General features: G+C 37.4%; 1 protein-coding gene across 1 annotated transcript; it reads right to left on the bottom strand.

The window, feature by feature from the left end:
* Positions 1 to 8,959: 8,959 nt before the first annotated feature.
* On the bottom strand, positions 8,960 to 9,853 carry LOC138870324 (uncharacterized). The gene has a single exon (XM_070148119.1). The coding sequence runs from the start codon at positions 9,851 to 9,853 to the stop codon at positions 8,960 to 8,962; it is 894 nt and encodes a 297-aa protein (XP_070004220.1).
* Between the last annotated feature and the right edge of the window lie 1,174 nt (positions 9,854 to 11,027).

The following is an 11,027-nucleotide window of genomic DNA, read 5'->3' as shown; positions in this document are numbered from 1 at the left end:
ATATTCTTTTAGCTAGTTTTTAGTAGAAAGCAGAAAGTGCATCGCACCTGTTTTCAATAATAGCGGGATTCAAAATTTAGATTTAATAGGTTCAGCATTTGTGTTTTTACCATTGAATTCATTACTCCTTCCGGTCCAAAATAAGTGATTTTTTAGCTGTTTTCACACAGATTAAGAAATTTACCTTTTCACATTAATTAGCAATGAAATTGACTATATTAACCTTTACTATCTCTTCACATAAATACTCCTAACACATACTCCAATATTATTTACTCCAAGGGCAATGTAGGAAAAAAATAATTAATTCACTCTAAAACCCGGAAAATCACTTATTTTAGACCACAAAAAAAGGCGAAAAAATCACTTATTTTGGACCGGAGGGAGTATAATTTAGAAATTACAGGTTCAAAAAGTAATATTAACATTTTAAATTTTAGTAATATTTTATATACATTTATATTCTATGTCAAAAATATTAAGTTCAATTGAACCCGTGATTTACACGCTATATCTGCCTCTGTTGCCAACAGTGCGCATCTACCTAAGGCCGATTTATGCTTTCGAAGTTCAACTTTTATACATTGTAGTATAAAGATTTTTTGTATTATTAAGTTATTTCAATTAGGGGTGGGTGTTCAGGTAATTCAGATTGGATATGAAAATTTTGATTTGAATTTTCCTCATAGGTGCCATTGCAGTGTCAAGTAATTACTTCCTCTAATACACTACGGGGTCGTTTGGTAGGATGCATTAGATAAGCTAATGCATGCATTAGCTTTGTGTATTAATAATGTATTGTTTGGTAGACATTTTGAACCTATGCATTAGTTATGCAAACATTAGTTATACATCCTATTTGGTATTATCATATGCATAACTAATGCATAGAAAACAATGGTATTAGCAATGCAATGGGTTTTAATGCATGCATTAGCTTAGTTAAAGACAAAATTGTCCTTCAAAATTTATGCTTGATTAAAATATGCTAGTTAATATATTAATGCAAGTTCAAAATAATCCAAATAGTGAGAAATAAAATTATATCCCTAGTAAATAAATAAATACTTAGCATATTTTCTTTTTTATAAATAAATATTTTATTTTACAATATAGGTAGACAAATAAAATAATTTTTTTAAAACTTTTTCATATAAAACATTTCTCAACATATGTTTCTTTTAAAATGTTAGAGTGTGGGCTAGTTTTGAGGGCATTTTTGTAAACAAACAATTCTTTTAGAAATTGTGCAATGCTTTAATACATCAAACTAAACAATGGATAAGAAATATGTCAACATAACTAATACCAGCATAACTAATGCAAGCGTAACTAATACCAGCATTACTAATACACCATATTCAGCATTATTCTTATGCACCCTACTAAACGACCCCTACATGTAATGTAAGTCTGAGTCCTATACTGAGATATCTAAACCTGCAAATGACTCTACTAAACCCTGCTCATGATTGTAGCAACTATTATAATTCAAGCACAACCTTCCCGATGGTTTTTTAAATTTTTGAGTTTCTTGAGGACTTTTTTGAGCTTTACTATTAAAACTTGGGACATACTATTAAGATAGAAACAAAAGTGTATTGGGAAAAATTGAGTTTGCATATTGGAGGTGACGTGTCATGACACATGGATTATTCAAATGGTCAAAGAGTTATAATTAGCCAAGAGGCACGAACAACAACAGATACAAGAGAAGGTGATGAAAGAGACACGGGCAGTTATTCAAATAGTTCGGCGCCCGTACCTATTTAAGTCATTTAAAGCTCAAAGATCAAGAAGAATCAAGGAAATGAATCTGACAACGCATGAGAGTCCAAATTCAGTATTTAACATATATTAAATACTGAGTACGTTAGAGAATTTGTATTTAATATAAATGATTGAGTAACGTTTCTTTTATTGTCATTTATTACCATAATTGCCTTATTAAGACAAAGGCAATACACATATCTCCAAAAAAAACCATTATAAAAGGGAGAATGCTGAACATTTGTAAGGACAGGGAATACTATTGGAATATACTAATTTACTTTGCTTTCTTCTGATCATCTTGTTGTTGTTGAAAGTCAATTTCTTTTATACATTCTTTTGATTATCAGTAACCTGTGTTCTTCTAAATTCTAGCTTTGACTAAAATTCTATTTTTTGGTTAAACAAATTGGTTCCGTTATCGAAAATCTGATAATCTATTTTCTTTTCACCTAACCTTCCTTGTTGCATCAACTATGTCGAATAACGATGACAATATTCAAGGAAACCAAGAAAACCAACAAAGTCAGGGAGATCCACAAAATATCAACATTCAAGTTCCTGCTCCGCAAGACTCTCCACGACAATCTCGCAAGGGTTCTTCTGATGAATCTCAAACAAACGAGTATGCTCAATTTCAAAACATGGAAGCCGCTGATGAAGCTTTGCAGAAATTAATTACTGCTCAGGTCAACAGAGCTGTTGCAGCACTTATTAACCAGTTACCTGTTGCAACACCCGCACCTACTCCAAATAATAACACTATAGAAAACCCTCGTTCTGGTCTTGTTAACTCAAGCAGCGGTAGAACTCCCAGTAAATCGCAGGAGAGAGAACCAGGTAATACAATTAATTCTGATTTGCAAACTTTAGTACTAACCTTGCAGAAACAACTCAAGGAGCAAAGTGAACGCATAGAGCAGATACCTAGGGTGCCACCTATAATCAAGGGGGTATATATGGATAGATATTCACAACAACCCTGGAAGCCAAGTGCTGCTCCACTCCCAATCCCAAAAAAGTTCAAAATGCCTGATATTCCAAAGTATGATGGAACAACAGACCCACGAGACCACGTGACTGCCTTCACAACGGGTGTAAAGGGCAACGATTTGACTAAGCAGGAGATTGAATCGGTACTAGTCAAGAAATTTGGGGAAACACTCATCAAAGGAGCACTAACATGGTATTCTCTTCTACCTGAAAATTCTATAAATTCTTTTGCTGAGCTTGCAGATTCTTTCATCAAAGCACACTCGGGGGCCCAAAAAGTGAAAAAAAGAATGGAGGATATTTTCAAAATTAAGCAAGGAGATTCAGAATTGCTTAGAGAGTTCGTGGACAGATTTCAACGTGAAAGAATGATGTTGTCACGTGTACCTGACAACTGGGCAGCTATAGCCTTTACAAGCAATTTGAATGAAAAAAGTTCGGAAGCTACGAGGAGGCTCAAGGAAAGCTTTCGAGAATTCCCAGCTACAACGTGGAATGATGTTTATAACAGGTATAGCACGAAGTTGAGGATTGAGGAAGATACTGTGCCACGATCTCAAAAAGAAGAAAATATACGTCCAAGACGGGCAGAGACCGACAAAAGATCCGGTAAAAATAGGTACGAGCCTTATATTGGACCTGCGGGAAAAGACTCACGATTAAAACAGGACAACCAAAGGCACGATCACATACCAAGGAATAGAGAATCAGGTCCTTCATCAGGATTTAGGAACGAGCGAAACAACTATGAGTCACGGGACGATGATAGAAGTTTAAAAGCGAGATTTAGAGGTTACAACTTTAATGTCAGCACCTCTGAGCTCGTAGCCGTTTTGAGAAGCGTGGGAGATAAGGTTCGATGGCCAAAGGAAATGAGATCGAATCCAAACAGGCGCAACCCTGACCATTGGTGCGAGTTCCATAATGACCACGGGCATAAAACAGCAGATTGCAGATTTTTACAAAGTGAAGTTGATCATTTATTAAAACAAGGATATCTTACCGAGCTATTCAGTGAGAAAGGCAAGCAAGCTTATATGAAGAACAGGCAGGAACCTCCAAAACCCCCTTCTCCCAAAAGAACCATTAACGTTATAAGTGGGGGTGAAGACATCAATGGTGTATCATATACTGCAGCCAACAAAGTTTCCAAAGTAACTATTACCCAAGGGAAACAGGTGCGGCAGGTTCTGGAAGAAGACAATATTACATTCAATGATGCATATGCTGACGACATATTAACCCCTCATAACGATGCACTGGTAATATCTCTAATTGTGTTGATACTAATGTGAAACGAGTTTTGATTGATCCAGGTAGTTCCGTGAACATTATTTTGCTAAGAGTATTACGTGAGATGCAAGATGAAGAAAGAATAATACTAAAGGCGCATACTCTATCTGGATTTGATAATTCCAGTGTCGTCATGAAAGGAGAGGTAACACTCACCACATTTGTTGAAGGGATCGTGAAGGATACAAAGTTCCAAGTAGTAGACATGGAAATGGCTTACAACATGATTCTTGGGAGACCATGGATCCACGAAATGGATGTTGTTCCTTCAAGCTTGCATCAGGTTATTAAGTTTCCTTCGCCATGGGGAATCTGCCAAATTCGTGGGGATCAACATACGTCCAGGGCTATCAACTCCGTTGCAGACACAAGCACGAGAAGTGAAGGTAAATAGCAATCATGGAAGGCAGTTAAGGACATCACAACACAAACCTCAATTGAACAAGGACAGACAGATGTAGATTCAAGGCCTGACACCATTCAAGAACCAGAAGAGAATGAAAATATCAAAACAACAATATATGAATTAGAGCATGTCGTGTTATATACTTGATGGCCTGATAAAAAAGTCTATGTTGGAGCTAATCTTGACCAAGGAATGAAAGGTAAGTTAATTGAATTTTTGAAAACTAATATGGATTGCTTTGCTTGGTCCCACTCAGACATGACTGGAATTCCACCGGAGGTGATGACTCATAAACTAAATGAAGATCCATCATATCCTCCTGTGAAGCAATAGAAGAGAAAGCAAGGATCTTTCAATAATCAGGTGATTCAAGAAGAAGCCCAAAAAATGTTAAAAATTGGTTCCATTCGAGAGGTAAAGTATCCTAATTGGTTAGCTAACACTGTTGTGGTTCCGAAGAAAAATGGTAAGTGGCGGGTCTGTGTAGATTATACAGATCTTAACAAAGCCTGCCCTAAAGATTCTTTTCCGCTACCTCATATAGATCAATTGATTGATGCAACTGCAAGTCACGAATTACTAAGTTTTCTAGATGCATATTCAGGTTATAATCAGATTAAAATGGATCCGGGAGATGAAGAAAAAACTTCGTTCATAACAGACAGAGGGACTTACTGTTATAAAGTAATGCCCTTTGGTCTAAAAAATGCAGGGGCAACGTATCAGAGGTTAGTAACCAAAATGTTTCAGGAATATTTAGGAAAGACTATGGAGGTATATATAGATGATATGCTTGTTAAAACTCAATACTCGAAAGATCACATATCACACTTATCTGACACATTTTCAATTTTGCGCAAATTTAATATGAAGTTAAATCCCGAAAAATGTGCATTTGGTGTTGCATCAGGTAAGTTTTTGGGTTTTCTCATTTCTAACCGTGGAATTGAAGTAAACCCTTCACAGATTAAAGCCATTGAGGAAATCCCTGATATACTTTCAAACAAAGAAGAAGTTCAAAGATTAACAGGGAGAATTGCGACTATGGGAAGATTCATATCAAAATCATCAGAGAAGTGTTTCAAATTCTTCTCAGCTCTAAAGAAGCAGGATCATTTTGAATGGAATGAGGAATGTCAACAAGCACTTAGGAATTTGAAAACTTACTTATCAAATCCACCTTTATTGGCAAAACCAAAGGCTGGGGAAAAGCTACTCATCTACCTCGCTATTTCGGAAGTGGCGGTAAGCGCTGTTTTGGTCCGAGAAGAGCAAGGTAAACAATCCCCTATCTATTACGTAAGTAAATCTTTGTTAGATGCAGTGACGAGGTATCCTCAATTACAAAAACTTGCCCTTGCATTAATCATGGCATCTAGAAAGTTAAGACCTTATTTTCAGTGTCATCCTATTATTGTGGTAACTACCTACCCTTTACGTAACATATTACATAAGCATAAGTTATCAGATAGGTGAGCTAAGTGGGCAATAGAGTTAAGTGAATACGAAATTGCATACCAACCTAGAACTGCTATAAAATCACAAGTATTAGCGGATTTCGTGGCTGATTTTAGTTATGGAATACAGTTAGAAGCAGAGAAAGAATTGCAGGTGTTCAATGGAGCTAACCCAAGAACTTGGACTTTATTCACTGATGGCTCATCTAATGTGAGAGAAGCAGGTTTGGGAGTGTATTGGTACCACCTATGGGTGAAACCATTCGACAAGCTATCAAATATCATTCCATAACTAACAACGGGACAAAATATGAAGCTATGATTGCAGGTTTAGAATTGGCAAGGGAGCTTGGAATAAATCAGATTATAATCAAAAGTGATTCACAACTCGTAGTTAATCAAATGCTGGGGACTTATACAGCCAGGGAAGCAAGGATGCAGCAGTATTTGGAGAAAGTACGGGAATTGATAAAACAATTTCAAGATTGGAAAATTAGATAAATACCTAGGGACGAAAATCTTGAAGCAGACGCCCTAGCTAATCTCACATCTGCGGTCGACGTGGCAAACGATGCAAATGCCTTAGTGATACATTTATTTCATTCAGTTCTTGATCCTGATGTTAACGAGGTAAATTTTAATAATTTAACTTGGGATTGGAGGAATGAAATTGTTACTTTTTTGCAGTACGGAACCGTTCCTGATGACAAGAAAAAGGCTCTTGCGCTTCGAAGAAAAGATGCTCGGTACTGCTTAAAACAAGGCAATTTATATCGTAAAATATTCGGTGGTTCATTAGCAAGATGTCTTGGACCTTCGCAAACAGAGTATGTAATGAGAGAAGTACACGAGGGTCATTGCGGGAATCATGCAGGTGGAAGATCACTGGTAAGAACCTTGATTTGTACAGGTTATTACTGGCCTAAAATGGAAGAGGAGGCAGAAAGTTTCGTTGCCAAATGTGATAAATGCCAAAGGTACGATAACAATATGCATAGACCTGCGAAATTGTTACATCTGTTCATTGCACTATGGCCATTTATGAAATGGGGAATGGATATTGTGGGTCCATTACTGCAAGCAAAAGGGCAGGTAAAATTTTTGCTTGTTCTCACTGATTATTTTACTAAATGGGTAGAGGCAGGCACCTTCAAATAGGTGCGAGAAAAGGAAGTTAGAGATTTTATTTGGCAAAATATCATATGTCGATTCGGCGTACCAAAGGAGATCGTATGTGATAACGACCCTCAATTTATTGGAGCTCAGATCACAAAATTTTTTCAAAGCTGGCAAATTAAAAGGATTACGTCGACACCATACCATCCAGTGGGTAATGGGCAGGCAGAGTCAACAAACAAAATTATCATTAACAATTTGAAGAAGCGTTTACAAGAAGCAAAAGGTAACTGGCCTGAAGTATTACCTGGGGTTTTATGGGCATATCGAACAGCTGTTAAAACAAGTACGGGCGAAACACCATTCTCGTTGGTTTATGAAGCCGAAGCCTTGATTCTAGTTGAGATAGGAGAGCCGAGCACATGGTTCATGCAAGCAACGGAGGAGTCTAATAGCGAAGAGATGCGGTTCAATCTTGATTTACTCGAGGGAAGAAGAGAAGCTACATTAATAAGGATGGCAGCACAAAAGCAAGTCATTGAACGATATTACAACCGAAAAGTGCGCCTCAGATTCTTCAAATTGGGGACTTCGTGCTTAAAAAGATCTTTCAATCTACAAAGGTAACTAACTCAGGGAAATTAAGTCCAACATGGGAAGGACCCTACAGAATTCGTGATGTTGCAGGAAAGGGAGCATATGAACTGGAAACAATGGATTGCAAGATACTGCCTTCACATTGGAATGTTGTTCATTTGAAGAGATACTATTTCTAAGGAAAACCCACGGTCAGGTATAACCATTTTAAATTTTATTTTTGAATTATTAATTTTACTAACGATTTTAGATGATAGGCCAAAAGCTAGACCGTACTAAATGATGAGTCACGACCTGTAAGGCACACAGAGTAACCTAAAATTCCTGGCCTAGGGTTACAATTATTCTGATAGAAACGAAAACGGGTTATGCAGTCTTCATCTATAATCGTCCCTCCGAGTCCCGTATGTTTTTTCTTTTCAGGAAAAGGACCAAGATGAGAGAAACAAACAAGTGCTCGAGGCTTCAAACTTCAACGCTCAAACACTTGGGGGACTACATAATATACACAGACATATGTGTAAAAATCAAGCAAAGATTTGAGGAAAAAATCAAGCTTAGAAGAAACAAGTGCAGAGCAAAAGTTACGAAGTTACGACATTTATAACATTCACCATAGTGTTCTTTCCCATTAAGACAATGAAGAGCTATGGCATTCATCATAGTGTTCTTTCTCATGAGAACAATGGAGTCACTTCTCAAACCCTTCCTAATACATGGAGTTAGGGGTAATAACTATGTACTGAAACAGGTTATAAGGAAAAGCCTTGTGTGTATTATTTTTCTTTTGTAAAAATCTGTTACAAGAAAAACAGTTACGAGAATGCTATAGATGTAATCCAAATACATGTAAAGTATTATTCAAAAACTTGTCAAGGTTCATAAATAAAAACATGTCAAAGTTATTTCAAACAAAACATGTGTGTTCCTATTCCTTTCATCGTATTATAACACCATTATGAAGTTGAGACGTCTTCTTCATTAAGTGTCGAAAATATAAAAGGGCTCTCTTTTATAAAACTCATGTTATTAAGTCATGAGATTAATCATAGAGAATTTTCAAGGGATAAAAAATAAGCTATTCTTTAATTCCTTAAAAATAAAAGGCAAGAATAGAACGAATAGCAGTAATAAAAACTTCTTAATATATTTAAAATCTAAAGACAAAGTATAAACTTAGTCATCAAAATTGTTTTGTATAGATGCCCCATAATAAGAACTGGGGACTTTTTCCTTCTAAAAAATCCTTAAAAACAAACTAAGGGTTTGATCATTATCTTCCAAAAACAAAAAAAAACAAAAAACCAAGTTAAGTTATAAAAACTGGTCACTGGGAGGCAGGAGCATCAGAAGTAACGGTGCCAACATCAGAAGGAGCAGCCACAAGAACAGTGTCAACTTGACTTGAAACAACAGGCTCGATGAGGTGAACAAGAGTCACGGAAGCTTCACCTTCGGGATCTTGATCCACGGTAGCTTCAACTTCAGGAATTTGAGCCAAGGCTACATCAGTTTCGGGAGCTTCAGCCACGGGAGCCTCAATTGCGGGAGATGGAAAGTCCAGTGGTTGTTGAGCCTTCTCAATAGTCTCCATGACTTTAGCCAATTCTGACTCTAAATAAAAGTTCTCTTGGCTAGCCTCGGTTAAGGCATCACGACGAGAGTTCAGAAAAGTCCAACTTACCTCAACAACCATTTTATCCTCGAGAAGCTCGTAGTCTCTTTCCCAAACAACAATTTCACTTTTGAGTTCTTTATTTTCAGCCAGGGTGGAATTGAAGGAGATTTGAAGAGAGGCATTGGAACTTTCCAAAGCATGGATTTTATCAGTAGAGGCCCTCAAGTCCATTTGAGTTTGAGTCAAGATCTGTGCAAGATTCTTTTCATAAACCTCCTTTTGACTCAGAAGTGCTTTCAACTCTTTAATCTCCTCATCTGCCTTAGATAGATGATCTAAGAAAGAAGACTCAAGGCATTCTTTGTCCTTCTCTGCTTGGCTTGAAGAAGCCTTGGCCACTGCCAATTCCAAAGTCAATGCACGCACCTGCTGCTCCAGGTTACTCCTATTCTCTTGCATATCTTCAATGGCAATTTGTGCACTATCAAATTGCCCTTTCCAGTTAGCCACTTCTAGTTGAGCTTCACGAGTCACTTTCTCGGCCTCAAGAATTATTTTCTCAGAGTCACGGACCACCTTTTCTAAAAGAGAAATTTTGCCCATCAACTCTGTACCAATGAGGTTGGCCGGAAAATAATAAAGAAGGAAAGTAAAAATCCAAGAGTAAAAAGAAAAAGAAAATTTTTTAAATAAAGGAGGAAAATACCTTCAAAGTAGCATGAACAATGTCGTTCATCAAAGTCAAGCAGCTATGGCTATTCATCTTCTCTTTTTTCAATTGAGCTAATTAAAGGCTCAAGCCAAACGTCTGCCTGACCAGATTTTCTCAAAAGGCTGCTATTGGCGGGAACTTCAATAGTCACGCTCCTCATGACAGTAGTTCTGCTCGTAGAACCAACTTCAGTATGATGAACAATAGGAGGGGGAATAACCAAAGGAGGAGCCGGAGAAGAGGTGAATGCAGTAGAAGAAGGAACGGAAATAACTGGGGCCGGTAAAGAAGGAATCACAGGCACGGGTGATGAAAAAGTCGATAAAGGTACTTTATCTAAAACAAGCCCGAGATCACCACTATCAAAACCACTAGCAAAAAGTTGGTCAGTGGATTCACGAGTATCTTGGGGGGTAACATCGTCATCAGAGACGAGATGAACAGGCTCGGCAGAAGAGGCACGGGGAGAGACTTCAGCCTCATCATCGAACATAACACGTCTCCTAGCCCTTAGACTTTATCAAAGAGCCATTTTTATCTTCCTCCTCGGAATCTTCTTCAGCGGTTTTCCTCTTCACAAGTATGTCCTGAGCTTTCCTTAAAGTGAGTTGAGCTCCTGTAGAGGTTCGAGAGGCCGCAACTGCTTCGGCAGAAATGCCTCGAATTAAAAATCCTGACAAAAAGAAGGATGAAAATTAAGGCAATAAATAGAAGATTTTACACACGAGAAAATATAAAAAAAAACTCTTACCATGAGTTTTCACTTTCCAACCGTACTGATTGGAGATAGATTTCTAGGACCTGGCCTCCATAGGCTCGGCCTTCAATAATTTGTCTACCTAACCACGAAAGTTGGGAACTTTATCCACAACTCCTATGATTGCTACAAAAAGGAGAGGGAGTGAAAATTAAAAAAATATCAAAATTGAAAGAAAAAGGTACGAGAAGAATAAAAGACTTACGTGCAAAATTTCATTTCTCGGGAAAAGGAACGTTTTCTTCACCCACTAAACCAACAGTGGGGGCAGCAACGAATCGAGCATACCAGCCACGATCTTTATCACC

Source organism: Nicotiana sylvestris, chromosome 6, assembly GCF_000393655.2.
Source record: "Nicotiana sylvestris chromosome 6, ASM39365v2, whole genome shotgun sequence".
In the NCBI taxonomy this organism is placed as follows: Eukaryota; Viridiplantae; Streptophyta; class Magnoliopsida; order Solanales; family Solanaceae; genus Nicotiana; species Nicotiana sylvestris.
This window is presented reverse-complemented; position numbering and strand designations above follow the sequence as displayed.

Coding starts and splice junctions, on each gene's coding strand:
- LOC138870324 (XM_070148119.1), bottom strand. CDS start 9,853: ATGGGCAAAATTTCTCTTTTAGAAAAGGTGGTCCGTGACTCTGAGAAA.